This window comes from Ctenopharyngodon idella, chromosome 10 (genome assembly GCF_019924925.1).
Source record: "Ctenopharyngodon idella isolate HZGC_01 chromosome 10, HZGC01, whole genome shotgun sequence".
NCBI lineage: Eukaryota > Metazoa > Chordata > Actinopteri > Cypriniformes > Xenocyprididae > Ctenopharyngodon > Ctenopharyngodon idella.
The window spans coordinates 21,956,619-21,979,081 of NC_067229.1; the positions used below are offsets into that span (position 1 = coordinate 21,956,619).

The 22,463-nt window shown below is 35.7% G+C and overlaps 1 protein-coding gene across 2 annotated transcripts; it reads left to right on the top strand.

Moving 5' to 3' along the window:
- Window positions 1-683: 683 nt before the first annotated feature.
- nmur1a (neuromedin U receptor 1a) lies at window positions 684-20,496 on the top strand. 2 transcript variants are annotated; one of them, XM_051910413.1, is made up of 3 exons: window positions 684-4,348; window positions 10,887-11,791; window positions 13,112-20,496. In XM_051910413.1, the coding sequence occupies exons 2-3, from the start codon at window positions 10,894-10,896 to the stop codon at window positions 13,501-13,503; spliced, it is 1,290 nt and encodes a 429-aa protein (XP_051766373.1). In that variant the 5' UTR covers window positions 684-4,348; window positions 10,887-10,893; the 3' UTR covers window positions 13,504-20,496. The 2 variants fall into 2 exon arrangements, with proteins under 2 accessions (XP_051766373.1, XP_051766372.1); XM_051910412.1 differs by lacking the exon at window positions 684-4,348 and having other exon boundaries at window positions 5,189-11,791.
- Window positions 20,497-22,463: the final 1,967 nt, after the last annotated feature.

Below are 22,463 nucleotides of genomic sequence, written 5' to 3' on the forward strand. Positions count from 1 at the left end.
TTTCTAATAATTCAACATCCCGTCGTCAATTATTCCTTAAATATATATGAGCAATATCAGATGAGTAGCCATGCAAGTAGATGGCTAGATGGCTACGAGTGTGATATTGCATACAACCCTCTTTTGTGCAGAACTACTTCTTTCACCACAGATTCAAATCTCAGTTACACAGTTTGACAAAGGCTCTGTTACAAATTGTAAAACATCACTTTAGAACTAGTAATGAAGGGATGTTGAGTCCCTCCATTGAAACTCATTGTATTTTGTACAGTATTATTGAGAGAGCGAGCGAGCGAGAGAGAGAGAGAGAGAGAGAGAGAGAGAGAGAGAGAGAAAGAGATCGCCTGAGCGAGCATTACCTGTCCATAATATAATTGAATGCCCACTGAGGAAATCAGTGGACAAATCTTTGTATTTGTCCTTTTTACAGTTAAGGGAATTTTCCATAATAGTGCTAAAACAACGTCCTTTGTTTACAAAAGTCCCTTTCGATTTAAAAGTCTCTTGTGAATGACTCATTCACTCGTAATGTTTGCCGCCACTTAATGGTGTATTAATGTAACTTTTAATCAATCCATATTATGCACTAATGGACCCTTTCTCAATACCAAATATATATATATTTTTTTAAATAAAATAATATTTATTGAACAACAAAACTTAAATTAACAACAATAGCCATTATAAATGACAATATGAAATAAACACAATTACACAATTCAGTCAAACACACAAAAGTAGTGCTCTGCAGGAGGTAAGTTAAATATAGCCTCAATATTAAATTATTAAATTTAACATAGGCCAATTTGATTTCCTCAGGAACATGTAATAGATTAATAAGACCAAAGGTTGCCTGTTTTATGTACCCAAAATGAATTATATCTCATGTTTAACCACTCTAAGAGCCAGCGGCAAATCCTCGAAGCACAGCCGAGATGAAGCTGTTCTTGGCAAGTACACAAGCGCTGAACAGGCCGCTGACGGTCTGGAGCTCGCATCTCCGAAAACGTCTAAAGAAACTGTAAAATAGGTGCTATGATTAAATATAAGTCATATATTTCAGGTCTAAACAACTACATTCTCACCTAAAAAAAAAAATAAACTCCCAAAAAAACTACAGTTTGTGGTACAAGAAGTGTAGTATTTGTAAAAAAAAAAAATACAGTGGATTTGTTCGGCCGCCATGACAGTCGCTTCAAGCGGAGTGATACAAACAGTGAAAAGGTAGGAGTGCTGTTATCACTGGAATATTGCACGACTCTCATATATTATATTAGGGGTGTAAAGGTTTGGTGCATGCAGTCTCACAACGAAAACAGTCTGTCACAGGCAATCCACACTCCAACCCAGAAGGGGGCATGCGCGGTACCAGTAAAAAGCACAGAAGAAAAAGAGATGATGATTGGTATATTTACATTTAATCTCTCAACCAGTGTATCAACTGTGAAAAGAAATCAATAAAACAGCTTGAGAATAATATCTCACATAGCATTATATTTACCTCAGGCATTCAGTATTGACAACATGTTAGTTTCACTAGAGAAATAAACTCTAGAGGGAAGCATTTTGTATATGCACTATATTAGCCTATTCGTTATATTTACTCAACCTGTTAGTAATGTCTTGATTATTTAATGTATGTTTAATTATATGATTATAACTGACAACTAAGGAAAATCCCAAATTCAGTATCTCAGAAAATTAGAATATTGTGAAAAGGTTCAATATTGAAGACACCTGGTGCCACACTCTAATCAGCTAATTAGCTCAAAACACCTGCAAAGGCCTTTAAATGGTCTCTCAGTCTAGTTCTGTAGGCTACACAATCATGGGGAAGACTGCTGACTTGACAGTTGTCCAAAAGACGACCATTGACACCTTGCACAAGGAGGGCAAGACACAAAAGGTCATTGCAAAAGAGGCTGGCTGTTCACAGAGCTCTGTGTTCAAGCACATTAATAGAGAGGCGAAGGGAAGGAAAAGATGTGGTAGAAAAAAGTGTACAAGCAATAGGGATAACCGCACCCTGGAGAGGATTGTGAAACAAAACCCATTCAAAAATGTGGGGGAGATTCACAAAGAGTGGACTGCAGCTGGAGTCAGTGCTTCAAGAACCACTACACACAGACGTATGCAAGACATGGGTTTCAGCTGTCGCATTCCTTGTGTCAAGCCACTCTTGAACAACAGACAGCGTCAGAAGCATCTCGCCTGGGCTAAAGACAAAAAGGACTGGACTGCTGCTGAGTGGTCCAAAGTTATGTTCTCTGATGAAAGTAAATTTTGCATTTCCTTTGGAAATCAGGGTCCCAGAGTCTGGAGGAAGAGAGGAGAGGCACACAATCCACGTTGCTTGAGGTCCAGTGTAAAGTTTCCACAGTCAGTGATGGTTTGGGGTGCCATGTCATCTGCTGGTGTTGGTCCACTGTGTTTTCTGAGGTCCAAGGTCAATGCAGCCGTATACCAGTAAGTTTTAGAGCACTTCATGCTTCCTGCTGCTGACCAACTTTATGGACATGCAGATTTCATTTTTTTTTCAACAGGACTTGGCACCTGCACACAGTGCCAAAGCTACTAGTACCTGGTTTAAGGACCATGGCATCCCTGTTCTTAATTGTCCAGCAAACTCGCCTGACCTTAACCCCATAGAAAATCTATGGGGTATTGTGAAGAGGAAGATGCGATATGCCAGACCCAACAATGCAGAAGAGCTGAAGGCCACTATCAGAGCAACCTGGGCTCTTATAACACCTGAGCAGTGCCACAGACTGATCGACTCCATGCCACACCGCATTGCTGCAGTAATTCAGGCAAAAGGAGCCCCAACTAAGTATTGAGTGCTGTACATGCTCATACTTTTCATGTTCATACTTTTCAGTTGGCCAAGATTTCTAAAAATCCTTTCTTTGTATTGGTCTTAAGTAATATTCTAATTTTCTGAGATACTGAATTTGGGATTTTCCTTAGTTGTCAGTTATAATCATCAAAATTAAAAGAAATAAACATTTGAAATATATCAGTCTGTGTGTAATGAATGAATATAATATACAAGTCTCACTTTTTGAATGGAATTATTGAAATAAATCAACTTTTTGATGTTATTCTAATTATATGACCAGCACCTGTAGAATGCATTTTTGCATTTTAAAAGTGCAAGTCGACAAAAAAAAACAAGGTCTAGAGATGTGTTTTTTCAAAAGTTGAACTTTTAACTGGAGCACTGCAAATTTAGAACCCCATGTAATGCAAAGACACAAACTCAGCAGCTAAACACGTCTGTCTAGCGCATGCTTACAAAGAAAAACAATGGAAAAGCAGTTGAATGCACATTTTGTAAAAGTGGAACTTCTTTTAATTTTTAAAGCACCATGTTTTTAGAACGCAGTGTCCTGTGCAACACACTGCAAAAAAACACTATATGCAAGCACATCCATCTAGCTTATGTTTATATAGAAAAACAATGAAAAAAAAAAAAAATGAAAAAAAGTGGAATGCAAAAATGTGTTCTCTGTGAACAGCCTTAGAAGGTATAATTGTACATGAGCCAGGAAGGGACCTCAATGACTTTCATAATATGGGCAAAAACATTCCTAAAAATGTCTTCTTTTATGTTCAACAGAACAAAAGAAAGTAATACAGGTTTGAAACAACATAAGTAAAGGATAATTTTCTGGTTGAATTATCCCTTTAAGCACAAAAATACATTTGATTTGAATAAGCTCGACTGAATCAGGTGATTGGAAAAATTAGGAAGGATAGGATTTCCACCACATTTTTTTTCTGAATTTTCAAAATGCCACTGAAGCTGATGACATCACAGACAGAAGGAAACAGTGGAAGATGCTCATTATCTTTTGAGAATCATTATCATCAGGGAAACCAGAGGTATGCTTCATTGTGAAGAGGGACCTCAATCTAATTAGCTAACTAAATTCAGTTTAGTTATCCAGCTCCATTGATGGTGCAATAGCATAAATTGAATTAGATTCTTCGTCTCTTGTGCAAAATCACTGTGTTTGAGTATGATATGGATGGATGTTTGTGTGACAGCATGAAGTGAGCAGACTGTAAGATGGAAAGAGACCAAACAAAACCCTCAATGCTTGTATAGGGTTAAATAAGACTTGCGATGACACACAGAATAGAGGTGGAGAGAGAGAGAGAGAGAGAGAGAGAGAGAGCATAACTGTGTTTCTCTCTATAACCAAGGAAACACTCCCATAATCTTTTAAACTAGGATAGTGGTTGGCTAGCAGCTATGGGTTTCTGAGGAGAACCTTCTGAACTGTCAGTTTTAATTTCAACCATCAACTGGTGTTTTAACATACTGGATTGTGCATTGCACACGGTAAGCTTTTTGTTAATATTGGTATATTCAGTGTTTGTGAGTTTCTATTCAAATACTTTATAATTATTATTGCTTTATAGCTGTCATTGGAAAGAAAATTGATTTGAGCGGTTTCCTTTTAATTAAATGCTCCAGGGAATAAGTGTATAAATTAGATTTCAGAATCAATGAAATCAGTTCTCAGTGACTGTTTCATGGCACAAAGTAAAATAAGGGCTACTTTTATTTCTATTGTCTTTTAAATATCTGACACACTTGTTTATGCCTCATTATGATTATGCAGAAAAATACAAAGTTTTTCATTATTTTTTGATCCATGCAAGCACTTGACTTAGTACGTTTTTGGTGTTACCAGTCATTGGGGAAAAACAAAAAAAAAACAAAAGACACAACATTAATAAATATTATTTTATTGTATTTACTTGCATATACCTCTGCCAGCCTGTTGCTAGGATTGAATTCATGATTGTGTAAATCTGTTGTGTAACGTATACATGTAGTTCTTATCATATGTGAAAAAGAGGTGCGCTTAATTGTATTGAATGTGCATTTGTAGTGTATTTTTTTAAACTATACTTGTAGAGAATATAATGAATAAAAGGCCATTACATGTACTTAAAGACACACATTTAAGTGCATTTTTAAATAAAAAGTGCTCTTTGTACTAATGTAATTCATTTTTTATGTTTTAATAACATTATATTATGTTTTAATAACATATGTTTTAATAACATATGTTTTAATAACATTATTTAATAACATTATGTTATTAATATTAATTAATAACATTAATAATATTTATATTATTATGTTAATAATATTTTGTGGTGCTTTAAAGAAGTACACTTATTGTGATGTGTTGACTAACATACTAAAGCACATGTAAAGTATTTGATTATAATTTTAACTGTAGTGTGTAGGTTAATATATTATTTAGGTTAATATTTATTATTTAAGTGTACTAAATCACAGCTTCCTCATTATAAATGTGTAATTACATATATTTGAATACATGACACAAGTTTCAATAGAAATTACATTAAAGTATAATTTAGTTTACCACAAATGCTTGTCAGTACATTCAGCAGTACACTTTAACCATATTTCAAAGACAATAGAAGTAACTATGAAATTACAGATGAAGATGTACTTAAAGTGCCCCTATTATGCTTTTCAAATATTACCTTTCATGCAGTGTGTAATATAGCTGTCTGTGAATGTAAACGGTCTGCAAAGTTGTTAAGTCAAAGGTGTACCATAAATAAAGTTATTGTCTCCCAAAAGAAAGAATAAATTCTGAACCGCCTAAACAAGTCGTCTGGAATTCCAGTCGCACTTCCGTGAGCAGCATACGTAACACAGTAACACATTTGCATAATGCCCGCCTACAGTCTTCGTTGGCTGCCCGTGAACAACGTCTACTTTGACCCGCCCTCAAACGCTGTAGCTGGTTCATATTGTGTACATGTCCAGAAGATGCTGTTTTCTGCTCTGCAAAAGCAAATTATTTTTGTAAACACTTCCAAAGGATGAGGATGTGAAGAGTCAGTGGTTGAAATTACAACAGCGATACAACAGCAGTATAACCGTTTGACGATTACTTCTCAAATCTCTGTGAGGTCTAAAGGGGATTTACGAAACACGTATCCACTAAAGATGGGATAGTACCCACTTTATTTGAAACAACTAGCTCTTCTGAATCACAGCCTGTAAGTATGAGTAATTATTGACATATATATTTTATACCGGGTGTTCAAAATATGTAGTTTTGTGTTTTATATTGTGTAGGTCTTTGGCTAACCGGCTAACTCACATCATTACTGTCTTACTGAAATACTTCTGCTGATCAGATGTGGGCCCACTATTACCTATTGTGTCAGTTAATGAAGATTGTCTGTTGTTCTTACTACTTTGAGTAATGATAAAAGATGGAGCAAGATTTGTTTTATAAAATTTAATGTTACACCAGTCATTCACCTTACTGCTCATCAAATGTAGGGGAGCGCGAGGCACAACCTAATGCTTTTTGACTTTCTCAGTTTGTGTAAATCTACTTAGGGTTCAGAGAATTTATTTTGTTCCACATTAATTTCACACATGTCTGGTACAAATATGTGGCTTTGTTTCATTAATACAGCATATACTTTTTTCTTTATTTACCCTGAAAGAAGGGAAGTGAAATGTGACAACATGCCCCATAGGTGGGGCACATTGTAACGTGATGGGGCACGTTGTAACATGACCATTTGAAAGCTAAAAATGTTATGTGATTGAATTAAAAAAAATAAATAAATACATGACAAACTAAAATATTTAGTCAATAAAAGACAATAATTATTTTTTTCATATAAAATAATAGCTTTTTTTTTAGAAATTCAAATTTAAATAATTTTGTAGTTTGACAATGAACACTCTTGCTGCTGAAACATTTGCTGAATGCTGAACATTTCTTAAAATAATATATTTTGGATTTTCAGGTTCTTTCCATAGTTTATCAACAGAAATTTATAAAAGTTGATTATGCCAGTTGTATTGTAACTGTATAGAATAGCGTAGTTCTAATAGCAGGGGCACATTGTAACAACGAACCCTATCTGCGCAACTGGAATTTAAACCCGGTTAGTGTCTTCTGATAGTTAGTGAAGCATTAAAGAACTACCCAAACTGCTAAAACAGATTGGAGATTAAAATAATATCAGATATGTCTAATTTTAAATAAACTCAAAAAATATAGATGAAAAATTAGCTTAAGTAATAAATTTACTTTTGCTATTGTTAAATAAATGTTCAGTGATATCTCCCAAAGATTTCTAAATTTTGGCGCAATTTTTTCTCTATATATTTTCGATATGGCAACTAGTAAATACGCTAAGTTTCTTCATGCTAGTGTGTGTGGAAGTATTTAAACCACGTGCGTTACAACTAACCCTGCGTTAGTTTGTGCCCCGCGCTCCCCTATGCACTGTTATTGACACAGTTAATGATACTGTATCAAGGCAAGGTGGTCTCGCCCCCATCTGAAACCCATACCCATACCCCTACCTCCTGAATCCAGGTGTGTATATTCCAGGTCTTGTGGATTTTGATACCGAAATGTTGACAGGTATGCCTTACTCCTGATTGGCTACAAGTTCCACTTCCAACAGCATTTCTCAGAAATTGCTTACTGCACCTTTAAGTTCAACTAATTGCATTTAATATACAGTAAGTTTAATCTACAGTATAATACATTTTAATTAAATTGCAATTAGCATGTGATTAGCATTTGAAAACATTACATTCAGTTTGCACTTAAGCATATTCTTTTAAACTATATTATTTTCATTAATACTCTTTTTAAAAGTATGCTAAAGTGCACTTGTTTTTCACAAAGGTTTCCCAACATCAACATTCTGTGAAATGTTATGCATTCATCTTTGTATTGCATACCAGTCACACTGGCTTGGAAAGGAGTTTACAGTATACTGATATAATCCTGCAAGCTGAAACTAAAGGTGTCTCATTCAATGTCAATCCTCCAACTCTCCAAAGACCATCTCCGCCTCTTCTACTAATAGCATAGCTGCTCAACCATGAGGTCAGATCCTGCTGGGGAATCAGCAGTCATTCTCAAATTTTAACGATTTCCATGCACCTGCAGCTGTTCACTCTTTCCCCTCCAATTCCACATATATCCATTGGGGGCCTCACTGCTGTATTAGAGTTCACATTAGGATATAGCTTCCTTCGCTTCGCTTCCTTTTTTTTTTTTTTACCTTGAGTTAGTTTTGCCCCATCAATTCCAATTCCACTGCTACAAAGTTTCAATAAATGAGTTATATATTTAACTATTTTTTAGTATTATTATTATGGTTGCACTTTATTTTACAGTATGTGCACTTTCAATGTACTTACAGTGTACTTACCAAGAAAGTTCTGAATAATATTAGGTAACTACATGGGTTAAGATTAGGCAGGCACGTGCACACATAGACATAAAAGAGGGCTTGAGCACCTGCCCTTTTTCTTCCTTGAGAGAAAGTGCGCTTTTTTCTGGGGTGCTTTTTTTTTTTTTTTTTTAATAAATGAATATATATTCCTGTTTGCGCACAGCTTACCTGTCAAACAAATATATTTACTGAATTAAAAAATTACTATAAATCAGGTCGGCTTTGTCGAGTTCAGATGCCCTCCCTCCACGACACGCCATTCATTCCCGCACGCACACGCGCCCCGCCCCACCTCGTGTTTGCTGCTGGCTGACAACTTGTGACAACTATGCCTGGGAAAAGACAACAGCTGTCTGGCGATGAGAAGCGAAAAAGAAAAAGCACTAGGCCTAGATGAATCCCGTGCATTTTTTTCCGGTAGCCTATGTATGTTCACAAACATGTTCAATTTTTGGCTATTTAAGGGTGAGATTAGTTATACGTTTAACGTCGCGTTAATAATTTGACCACCAGCAACGCATCTGCCTGATTTGATACTAATGCAATTTATGTTATATTATAATTTCAATTATTTTATTGTGCTCTGCATTAAGTTTTGAACCATGGTAAAGATATGTGTAGGGCTGTCAATATCAGAAGTGGAGCTTTCCACGGACGCGGATCCATGAACCGAATTATTAGACAGGTTTTCTAAGGATGCACGATTTATTAAAACCATTTAAAATACAGCATTGCATAATGCTATCATTCTTAAATCTATGCTTACACAGGAGAATACATCAATAAAAGTTTAAACCCTCGCTCTTAGTGTGCATGTTTTGATGTCCAGAAATTACAATGACTGTGGCATTTCTATCACAAAGAATTGGCCGAATATTATTATTATTTAACTAATATTATATATATTTTTTTTTATGCTGGCTGGCCAAAAACAAGGATTTGATCGTGCTGTGTAACAACAACAATCACCAGGCTTTTGGCGCCCTCTGCAGGCATTTGATATAATATCGATTATGTACTTAAATATTTAAGTATTTAAGTACATTAAACACTCTTGATGTGTTTAAATATGAAGATTAGATTGTTTTGGTTAGTTTAGAAGAATTCTACAGATGCAAACAGACAGAGGATAGTAGGTTTAAAACAAACTCCATCTAAAAGTGTATTTTGGAAGTTTTCTTTCCATTAGAGTAAAAGAAGACATGGAAGCAAAAATAGACCAAAATCTTAAAATTGTCCACTACATGAAAGAATTATTCCAATAACACCAAAATAATGACAACGATTTATTGATTTGTGTAAAATAAACTAATTATTAGTGAAACTATGTCCCTCTCCTTGGTGCAGTCATTTATTCTAAATTTATAGCTACTTGAAAATAGTAATGTAGAAAACATGCACATTGTGGCATAGTTTCCTTTGCTGTTGCCTGCTCTTCTGATTAAACTAGTGAATACTAAAGAAGACCATGGTCTCTGTGTGAACTGATTTTGTAGAAAGTGAGGGGAATTAAAATAAATTGGCAAGGAAGTCAGAGTTGTGTTAATATGTTTAACGTTTTGTTTATTATTTTTTTAAATAAATAATTATGAGAAGTGCCTTTTTTTTCCACTTCAGCCCCTGCCCCCCAAAATGTCTGTGCACGTCCCTGAGATTAGGTATAGGGGTTCAGGACTAGTACCTAGTTATTACCCAGTTATTCTAATTACTACAATAAGTATATCGTATGTACATGCGAAACAGAACTGTAAAATTAAGTGCTACCATTATTATTTTTAAAATAAGATGCAATAGACATATTGTGTAGTTTCTGCTGTTTATTCATACTGTAAAAATGAAACATTGAAAATCAAACTTAAAAAAAATGCTGTGCAAAAATGAGTTAGATAATACAGTACTGAACTGTACTGAATTAAATTAATAAAAAATAATGCTTTACATAATAATAATAATAATAATAAAAAACTTGTACGTTTAAGATCTAGCTAATCTTCTTACATAATTCCAATTAATCATTGTTACTTCACTTTCTAGTCCATTTGTTTAAAAAAGTCAAAGGAAATTCCAGCCAATAATAGCCGGAAAAGACATATATTTGAAAACCACTCAAGACCTACCACAAGCTTTGAAAAACTATTTTCAGTATATTATGATTTGGGACAAATGCCGCAAATTGAAATGAATTGAATTGAAATGGCGCAACAAGCCCAGACCATATTATATAACATATTCTGCTATGTATATCTTCTCTTTTCTTTCCAAATGAATTTGTTTAATTAATTATGGGCAAATTGCAGCCTTTAATAAATTGCCTCATTTGCCTGCTTGCAGTTGTACATTGCTTTTGGAAGACACACAAACCTAATCAGAGTCACCTCAGGGCGTCGATTCTGCAATAGACACAGTGACCATTGCCGCCTATACAGCCTACCCCATGTGCTTTGTGTATAAATCCACTTCCCAAATCCACTTTCCCCAGTCCCTTCTGCCTCAGTCTCAACTGCCTAAAAAAACTTTCGAAGATGTCTAGGTTCTCAATCTGTCCACTTGCCAAGATCATCAAGCAAATTTGTTCCTTATATGATGTATCCAACCCTTTCATTCACTAGGTCCAGAATGATTGCCAAACCCAACTGTTCTTCAAAGGATACCTTGGCATCAAGATGTGTCCATGATCTGCTGTGCAACACCAGTGTTGTGTTGAACCTCAGTGAGGTGGAGATGGAAGAGTTTTGCCTCAACCAAGATGAGTATCTGGAGAAATATCTGGGACCTAGACGTTCCCCAGTGTTTCTGCCAGTTTGCATCACCTACCTGATAATCTTCTTGGTGGGAGCGGTGGGAAACATTCTTACGTGCATTGTTATCGCTCGCAACAAGGTCATGAGGACACCCACCAACTTCTACCTGTTCAGTCTGGCGGTGTCAGACTTGCTGGTGCTTCTCCTGGGAATGCCTTTGGAGCTCTATGAAATGTGGAGTAACTATCCATTCCTTTTGGGCAAGGGTGGATGCTACTTCAAGACCTTCCTCTTTGAGACTGTGTGTTTCGCCTCCATCCTCAACGTAACAGCGCTGAGCGTGGAGCGCTACATAGCTGTGGTTCATCCGCTCAGGGCCAAATATGTAGTGACACGCACTCACGCCAAGCGGGTGATCTTGAGCGTGTGGAGCATGTCCGTGTTGTGTGCCATTCCCAACACCAGCCTCCATGGCATCTTTACCCTCCCTCTTCCTAAAGGAAAAGGAGCAGGAGCCATGCTCACATCCGCCACCTGCATGCTGGTCAAGCCACGTTGGATGTACAACCTGATCATCCAAATCACCACTTTGCTGTTTTTCCTCCTGCCCATGTTGACCATCAGTGTGCTGTATTTGCTCATCGGCATGCAGCTAAAACGAGAGAAGATGTTGCAGGTCCTGGAGGCAAAAACCAGTCTGGGACAAGACAGCTCCTCTAATGTGCACAGTCAGCAGCAGAAAACACGTCGCCAGCAGGTCACTAAAATGCTGTGTGAGTAGGCCAGCTGGCCAATAATTAAATTCTTATGGATGTAGCCATGGCAGTTTTGAATCAATTTAAACATATGCTTAACATATGTGATCTGCTCCAAAACTTTGAGTTGTTTTGAAACACATTTCTGAATGGACTCCAGTCTCTGCATTCTAATGATATAATTTATATATAATACCTCAAATCATTGACATATAACCATTTAAATGGTGGCTATCATAAAATCCTGTTTTTGAGAAAATAACCTCTAATGATTTCGAACAAAACAGGAGATTTATTCAACAGGAAAACAGGACGAGAAAAAAAATGTAATGTATTTCTAATATAGTGCATATTTTACAATCTGTTTACTATATTTTAACTTTATCTTATCCAAAGTCATTTTTTTTAGCTAACTAATGAGCAATAGAGATTAAATGAATTTTAAGTAAATATAAATGTACATTTTAGGTAAATGTACACGACGTTGTTCACAAGCTAGGGGTGCGTTTCCCAAAAGCATGTACAATGTATATCGATTTTATTTCTAATATATACAAATGTCATTTACATATTTTAGTCTGTTAAGAGATTTTAAGCACTGTTTTTGAAGAGTGTGCATGTGCGTACATGCTCTAGTATGTAAGAACGAGTCTATGATTGAATCTGGAAATAAAACAAAATAGCATTAATTCAATCTCAAACGGATTCATTTAAATAAGTTATTACTCCACCACCTGCGTGACATCATTCACCAACTTGGCTGAACGACAGGTTTGCGACAATACAGTTTTGGGAAACAGTCGTGACTAGCTAGTTGATTTGTTAATCGTACTATGGAAGTGAAGCAGCGTTGTACGGGAAACGCACCCCTGATTATGATGTGGTTGAAACACTCATTTAGCGATTACATGTGAGAATATACATTTCAGTAATTTTCACTGTTTTTGCACATAACTAAACATGAATGATTGTTCGAATCTGCCAGCAGTTGATGTTCATTCATGTTTTTACTTCACGTAACATCTTGTGGTAAAGCAGAAGCTTCCGTGAACCGCCGAACAGAGGCAGCTCTGTCACAGCACATTAAAGAATGTCAAAATGACATGTATTGTATGAATTTTGTAATAAAATTGACATAATTACTTTTTTTTTTTTTTTTATATAATACCAATTTATTTAGAAAATAAGTAGAAAAAGATATTCATTCATTCAACTGAAGTTGTAGAAACTTTCTGCTGCATCTTTGTTCCAGCACTTCAGCATATTCGCAAATTAATGCTTTAAGTTAAAGACAATTTAGGACCAGATTTTATATGTAACACAGTATTTTCTTCTCAGTTGTTCTAGTGGTCATGTTTGGCATCTGTTGGGCTCCATTCCACACCGATCGACTCATGTGGAGTTTCATGGACCACAAGAACAGTGAACACATGAAGATTGTCCAGGTCTATGAGTATGTCCATGTCATCTCTGGGGTCTTCTTCTATCTGAGCTCAGCCATTAATCCAATTCTCTACAACCTCATGTCCACCCGCTTCAGAGAGATGTTTAAAGAGGTGATGTGCCACCACAAATGGCATCCCGCCCCAAGGAAACGCTCACTTAGCATGACAAGGGTTACTGTGCGCAGCACCGTGAGTGAAGTCCCACCTTGCAATGGCACCATTACTACTGAAGGAGAAGATTATGATATGGATGAATGCCAGGAAAATAAGACCAACTTTTCCTAAGAAACTATTTTCAACTTGTAATTTTTGTACTGTATTGTCAGTGCTTGAAGATGAAATGAACACTGCAGCTTTAAAAAATAAATGTAAACATAAATAATATGTAGGTGTAAGTTTAGGCAACACTGGTCAAAAATACATGGTTTGGTGATTTTTCAAACAAAACAAAGAATCTGCGACTCCCTCCCATATATTCACAGCCAGGCTACTGGAACTCAAATTCAATTTTTTTTTTCAAATTCAATTGAGCTTTATTAGCATGACTGTGAATCACAATGTTGCCAAAGCATTAACATATTATATATAAATAATAAAACAAAGAAACAAACAAAACACATATGTATACATCATGTCATATGTAGCATAGTAAATAAATTAATCTAAGTAAATGAATAAATAAAGCAGGTCCCTCTAGAGTTATCCGTCGCTAATATTGAGAATGGTTAACAAATATTTTGCAGCTAGTGTAGCGCTGCTATCATCTTCACCAAGTATGAAGGGCATTTTCTCAGTATCACTCAATTCAATAAATGAGAGAATCAGTGTTTCAAATATGGAGAGAAATGTTTCTCTTACATCGTGATATTTAGGACAGATGAGTAGAAAGTGTTTCTCATCCTCTATTTGCTGTAGATCACAGTGTCTACAGATCCTCTGCTCTCTCTCTGTCCATGTTTGTCTATGTCTTCCTCACTCTTTCTTTGATAGATTGCCAGCACATTTTCAATTAAGTATATATACCAAATTATGCAGATTGGCTTTTTTTTTACCCTCTGGAAATATCTAACTAACTAAAATTCATTTCAAGACACCATTCTCGGCTTACAATGCTCTCAAGGGCCTAGCCCCCATAATATTAAATCTTTATTACATAAAAACATGAATTAAAAAGTATTTCTCAAATTGGTGTCATGTTTATCAACATTAGCCTAGGTTCTTAGCCATTTACATAAAGTCTGCATTACAAAATGCAGTATAAAAAATGTAATAAAGGATTGAATTATGATTATAGGATAATATATTTAAGGAATAGGCAATCACATGAGCACCAGTGCTATAGCTTTTTTCCGAATAACAGGACTGCCTGGATGTTCAGTAATCATAGCTGTGTGGGTGTTTGAGAAAATGCATGATTGTAGATTAACTGTGACATTGTTTTTTTTTTTAAAGGTTCAATAATAGAAGTTAATATTAAGCAAATACATTCTAGACACAATATTGTCAGCTACCTTGTCTTCTCCAACAACGTTAATAGTATCAAACAAAGCAGCAGTAGAATCGACGCGCAACTCATAGCAACACAGTAACCTATTTTTATGTTAATTTTTGGATGTTGCATAAAAAAACGGCAGATGGAAACACCAAGATGTGCATAAACCAAGATGCGCATAAAAAAACGTATGCACTCAATTGGAACAGATCATTTTTTTATCCGATAAGAAGGCATGCAGATAAACTACTACGGAAACATGCTTACCAAATAAATCCCTCGATGCGCAACAAAAAAGTCATGTGACTTTGCCTCAACAGATCATTGGATAAGTGGAATAACCAGCGGACCAATTGCATTGCACAGCATCTTAAATGTTGGTTTGGTCATTCTGAAATGCCTGAGCTAAAGAACGATTTGGTATAATTGCATCCCTGCTGAACACAAACATGACAGCGTTTATTACATTTCGTCTGGAGACTCTAAGGTGCAAGTAGTTTATGATGTACAAAAAAGAGCCACAGTGGCTTCCCCAATTGCAGCAACTTCCATTTTTATAACAGATATTTTGCACCAATTTCCCACAAAGTGAACATTTTTCTCTGTTGAATACATGGGATGGAAACTGTGCTTTCGCAAATGTTTTGTGTACAAGTTAAATTCGCTACTTTGGATGGAAAGTAAATGTGTTACTAGTTACTTTTTATGGAAAGTTATGTTACATGTTACTTTTGTGTTACTTTTTCTCACCTGGGCTGGGCTTGCTTGTTTGATTTATAATAACAACAAAAAAAAAGTCTGTTTTTGGCTAATGTAAAGGCCATTTTCACACCAAACGTGAAATGATACAGTCATTTTTGCTTATTAGTATGGTTGAATTTAATCATCAAATATCAACAGCAAAGGCACTGGTTAAAAAAGTGAGATTAAATACATTATGTATGTTTATCATGATATTATATAACATTTAATTATTGCAGGTTTGCTAATATTCTGAGTTTCACTGTTTTTATTCATTTAGAGGAATACTGATTCTGTTTTTGTGCAAGTGCATGAGGACAAGTGAGATATACAAGAGAGTAACTGCATGCTCACATTTAGTCTAGATCTACAATAACATCGTTCACAGTACACACAACGCCTCTGCACTCAACATGAGGACAGGAGAGCTGTTAGTCACTAAATAGGAAAACAAAGTAACTTGCATTACTAATTTGAAAAAGTAACTCCGTTATTTGTTGTAAATTTTAAAGAAATGTATGTAAGTAATGTGTTACTTTACTCGTTACTTGAAAAAAGTAATCGGATTGCATAACTCACGTTACTTGTAATGCGTTACCCTCAACACTGGTCACTTGTTTTGTTCCAGTATGAATCAGCGTTTTGAACAAATCGGTTGAATAAACTAGTAACCCACTCAAAAGACAGTCACTTGCCGCCACCTACTGGTGTATGATGTAACCTGCAGACCGAGTCATTGAAAATCCCCATCACTTATGCAAAAACAGACAATATCCCTATTCGGATGGTAACTGTTTCTCAAGGGGATGTAAGGTATTTTCGAGATTTACAGGGGCTAGTGATTTTATTGCTGTCTGAATCCATAATGTCAGTGTTTTTCTCCCACCATCCGCGTAAAAATCCCCGGCCGAATTACTTACTGTTTTTCGACAAACGCCAAGGTCGTGTGGGAATTCAATTGATGTCCGAATCCACATCTCTGAGTTTACAAGAGAAAATCAATTCAAAATTCACCGTTTTAATCCTTTTTGACCAGTGCAGAACACGGTACGAGCACTTCACTGTAATTTGCACGCATTTTAAAGATGTACACTTTTATTACTGAAATGCTAGGAAGTATTTACAAGAACAATATTTAATCACCGCACCACCTCAGCGAAAGGAGAAAGAGGAAAAAAGCACAATGGCAAAACATTTAAAATGGGCCGTTACAGGATTACAATTTTAAAATGTATTTGATATAATTATATACATTAAAAATATAAACCAAGCAGCTTTATGTTTACCTCATGTAAATATGAGGCTGCATTAACTTATTTCTGCTAATTTCCATATTTTTAAAATTACATCCATCATTTTGAGATAAAATACAGAACACCATTACAACTATAGCATGTCTATCTTCCTATAACAGGAGATTTAAATGATCACATAATAAATAGGATATTATTTTCCTAATATAAAAAAAAGATATTAATTTATTCGTATTATTCCAATGTTAGGGTTCTATAGAAATATAATGTTCCAGCAAGTCTGCTTGATCAGTTACCAAAGAAGCACGTCAAAATTATTCAGGAAAATAAGATTTATAATAAAGAAAAATATAATAAAGAAAAATTTGATGTAAATTTAAGGCAATTTTTGATTAAAAGGCAAGTATGATGAACCAAAACATTTGAAGAGAAGTAATTTCTTAAAAATTAAGTGTTATATAGTCCACTGAATCATTCTCAGACTTAATACTGACAAACATGGAACCACTTGGGAGAGAACAGTCAGGAGACTTATTTCTTAGCACAAAAGAGGACAGTGGTAAAAGAGGATTACCAAATCATTGTTTTAAGTGTGAAAATATTGCAAAATTAACACCGAATTTCAAGGCCCCTGAAACAAACAGGCCTTCATTTTAAGCTTTCATTTAGTGATGAGTGATTTTTTAGCTAGACAAAGAGCAGGAGAATACCAAAACAAGTGTCTCAGAGCCAGCAAAAGCTTTGAAAAGAGTGACAGAGTAATATGCAGCCTGCAGAAGTGACATGCATGGATGTTGTCCACACTAGAACTACCTAATGTAGTCAAAGCACAATAAAATCCGCTAGCCTTTTACTAAAATATAGACCTCTGGGAATCTATACTCTGGTTTAAAAATTAAAAATTTAAATAAATATGCACAGACTAAATTTTAATTGGCTAGATGAATCTAAACTTAGTAATTGGCCTACAGTATATTAGCCTTGATTTACCCCATTACAATAGTCCATTTACAGTTACTACTATCATAAAAATATACTTACTTGTAGGTTTAAAATTGTACATAAGGCACATTTAATGTCCAACATTGTAAATATTTGTATACATTTGCAAAATGTATATATTAGTCAGAATTATCCGTGTGCTTGGCGCGCATGCCTACAGCAGTGCTCGTTCAATGTGAAGTTTAGCAGCAAAATGGAAATATTTGCATGACTTTTTTTAACATTTACAGATGGAGAATAAACCTGTGAAATGTCTCAAACGCATAAAATAGCACAAAATGAAAGCTGTTTCCTATGGTGTATCAATCTGTTCCATGATCGACCTCTAGGGCTGCTTGAGGCTACATCTACACGAAGCCAGAGCTTTCCCTATCCGATCTTTTTTTTTTTTCCTCGTCTCAAGAAATATCTGCGTACACACAAAAAAACTGAAACCGACCCAAAACGATGTAGTATACATGCCAGATCAGTTTGTGGCGCTGTAATTCTGCCACAGGGATACACTAAAAATGGAGAATAAGACTTGGAGCATGCGCATAAAGCTTGCGCGCTGTATACAAACTTTAGTAAAGCTTAGAAATAAAGCTTTATTTTAGTAAAGCTAATAGGCTCAGTAGCTTCTGCAGCACAAACACAAGCATGTAGTCCGCTATTGTTGTTGTTGTTGTTGTTGCTGTTTTGTGCTTTTAGCGGTGTCTGACTAGGGTCGACATGTGGGGTGATGACATCATAGTTTCACAAAATATACGGATTGGTGCCTGTTGGACTGTTATATCAACACTCGGAAAGCCGCTCGACCAAACGGATTCAAGGAGCAGAACTAACTGTTGGTGAAATTCAGATAAAAAAATACCTGACCAAAAAAAAAAAAAAAAGTTAAAAAGTTAATTGAGCTTGCTGATAGTGTTAGTGAAAAATTTTAAAGTGGCACATTGTGATTTCACAGAATATTATTAGGCTACCTTTGTGGGTTTTTTTTTTTTGTTTGTTTGTTTGTTTTGTTTTTTGTTTTGGCTCTATTGTGCAAACCGCATAAATAATTTATTTAGCATGTTTATTTAGTTCCATGACCTAAAATATGACATTTGACATTAGATACTGAGAACAATTTACATTTTCTATACAGAAAGAGGAATAAGACAGAAAGCTAAATAAGGCTAAGGGGCATTTACTGCAGCCATTAACCATGCACACGTGATATATGGAAAATGCCAATTCAAACCATAGATCATTTGATATATACTATGTAGGCTAATTGTGAAATTCTACATACATTTATCTACTAAATAAAGAGATTCAAGATGAGGAACCTTGATGAAATGTAACATTCAGCATTTGTCATTCAATGTGGAATTGATAATTGAACATTTGCCACTATTTTAATAATTTTTTGTGAGTTAAAGCTTTCAAAAGTGGCCCTATTTACATTCTTAAATCACATTCCTGGTCTTATTGTTGATTATTCATCAGTGCACAATATTGTGCACATGAATCTTCGTAGATAATATATCAGAAAATATTTTATGAAAGGTTTTATATTTTATGTCTAATGTCCAATGTTTTGTTATATCTCTAACTAAAAGAAACTAAAATGAATTGTATACAGCTCTCTTCTTGTGACAAGCTTTGAAAATAAAAAGTATTTGTCTGGAAACCACAACAGAATGATTTCAAACTATTTGCTGATATACAGTAACATTCACGGTATAATAAAATAAATGCTTCCAGCTACCATCTTTACGAAAAGCCTTGGTCAGGATAAATGGGAGATGGATAATGACACAGGTCACTCCAGGGAAAGTAAATGAAGTCTGTGAAGTCAATTACATAGGTCATTTTATTCCTAAGAATAGAGATGCTAAAAGCCACAAAGCAATAGCCTGTACTCCTACCTGAATAATAACTGTGCTTCAGAAGGTTTATTTATAGTTCAGAGTCTCTTTAATATTAATGAGGCATATGGGGTCTGACCGATAGACTGATCAAAGCCTCTGAGGCATTTTTTTTTTATTTGTTTCCAATCATAGATACACAGTTGGTGACTCGTTATTTATGGGGGCATGATTTATTGTGGGGCAAACAAATGATAGGACATCACACAACAACATCTCAGAATCTTTCCTCTATTAAATTAGCCAAATCTATCTACCTTATTCCTGACGAGCCTACTGTGTTTTGAATTATGGGTGGCATATTCCGGTTTGCGGATCTTCCATTCAAAAAGACTGAAACGAATCATTTCAAATCATAAGGTTACCCTACAAATAAAGCTTATCTGTCAGTTTGACTGAATGAGCTGTCAATTTTCCTTTCATTTTTTATTTTCAGACATCATGAGAATAACGTAACGCTTGATATTTTAACAAGAATAAATATGGCAAGAGCTCTTTTCAGTCGCTGCATTCTTCTCCTCATGATTATTTTCTTTTTTCCCTTTGCATTCCGCTGTAATAAAAGGACAACATATACTGCACATTTGTGGTCCGATTTAATTTACGATATATCCCATTAATAATTCACTGGAATGCATGAAGAATCTCTCATTTTTCTCCTCAAATCCTCACCACTCTTTCCAGGTTTGTTTTCACAGGTAAATACAATTTATTATCTGTCAAAATGATGGAAATCACTTTGAAATAGTATCATGCAATGCTGAAGTTAATGAACATTTTTGATTTTGGCTTTTACACTTTTAAATGTCCTTTTAATGTTCGATGGTTGAAAGGTGAGTAGAATAATGTCTTCTCATTGTACCGTTTTTTTTTTTTTTTTTTTACGTATTATTGCATTCATAGAGCAAGCCTTTCACTGATTGTTTACAGCATAACGAAAGCTATACCCATAATTTGCGCAAAGCGTCATGGGGCGTAGGAATAAGGTGGATAGGAAATGTATTTTTGTTTTCCACACACTAATAAATGGGTAACTATGTGTGTTTCCTCAAAGGTATCATACTCAAGTCATTCACTGCATCCGAATATGCCTAATTATTATACTATAAAATAGACTATGTATGTATACTATACAGTAGGTGAGCAGAGTAGTGTGTCCGAATACACAGTATTCATAAGACAGAAGGCAAAAAGTTCCTGGATGACCTACAGTACTACTTTCTGCAAGATTCTGGGCCCGTATGTATAAAACTTCTCAGAAATGCTCTTAAGAAAAGTTTTGATTAATAGTCTTAAGTGTCAAAAAATTCTTAGTAAAAAGTAGAACTTTTCTAAGAGTAGGAGACTTTTATGAAGAAGCTAAAAGCAACTTTTAGTAAAGTCTAAGACTGATTCTTAAGTGCTGACTTAAGTGTTGTGAACTAAGGACTACAATGGTGTCAACTCAAAATGGCCACCCAAAATGTAATTACTATTTTCATTTCTACAATTAGAGCATTTATTTGTAGAGTGGGAGAAGTTATTACATTTAAAGTTATAAAAAGTTTATTCAAAGTCATTAAATTTATTAAAATATATTAAATGTACTAAACATTATTTAAATTTATTACATTTATTTAAAGTTATCACATTTCTTATTAGGTCAGTTACAAAAAAAATTGTCAATCAAGTTTATATTGTTGTATCAACTCCATGTCATCATATAACTCTAATACATCAAATCTTTTTTGAAAAGCATGTGTCTCCTCTTCTTTGCCATCTTGTTACTCCTAACTAGGTTAGGAGACCTCTCCAGCTTTCCCTTAAATACACTATATTGCCAAAAGTATTGGGACACCCCTCCAAATCATTGAATTCAGGTATTCCAATCAATTCCATGGCCACTTGTATAAAATCAAGCACCTAGGCATGCAGACTGCTTCTAAAAACATTTGTGAAAGAATGGGTCGCTCTCTGGAGCTTAGTGAATTCAAGCGTGGTACCGTGATAGGTTGCCACCTGTGCAATAAGTCCATTCGTGAAATTTCCTCACTACTAAATATTCCACAGTCAACTGTTAGTGGTATTATAACAAAGTGGAAGCAACTGCCATGTAAAATCACACAGCGGGGTCAGCGCATGCTGAGGCGCACAGTGCGCAGAAGTCGCCAACTTTCTGCAGAGTCAATAGCTACAGACCTCCAAACTTTGTGTGGCCTTCAGATTAGCAGAACAGTGCATAGAGAGCTTCATGGAATGGGTTTCCATGGCCGAGCAGCTGCATCCAAGCCTTACATCACCAAGTGCAATGCAAAGCGTTGGATGCAGTGGTGTAAAGCACGCCGCCACTGGACTCTAGAGCAGTGGAGACATGTTCTCTGGAGTGACGAATCACGCTTCTCTGTCTGGCAATCCGATGGTGGTTTGGTGGTTGCCAGGAGAACGGTACTTGCCTCACTGCATTGTGCCAAGTGTAAAGTTTGGTGGAGGGGGGATTATGGTGTGGGGTTGTTTTTCAGGGGTTGGGCTTGGCCCCTTAGTTCCAGTGAAAGGAACTCTTAATGCTGCAGCATACCAAGATGTTTTGGACAATTTCATGCTCCCAACTTTGTGGGAACAGTTTGGGGATGGCCCCTTCTTGTTCCAACTTGACTGTGCACCAATGCACAAAGCAAGGTCCATAAAGACATGGATGAGCGAGTTTGGTGTGGAGGAACTTGACTGGCCTGCACAGAGTCCTGACCTCAACCCGACAGAACACCTTTGGGATGAATTAGAGCAGAGACTGCGAGCCAGGCCTTCTTGTCCAACATCAGTGCCTGACCTCACAAATGCGCTTCTAGAAGAATGGTCAAAAATTCCCATAAACACACTCCTAAACCTTGT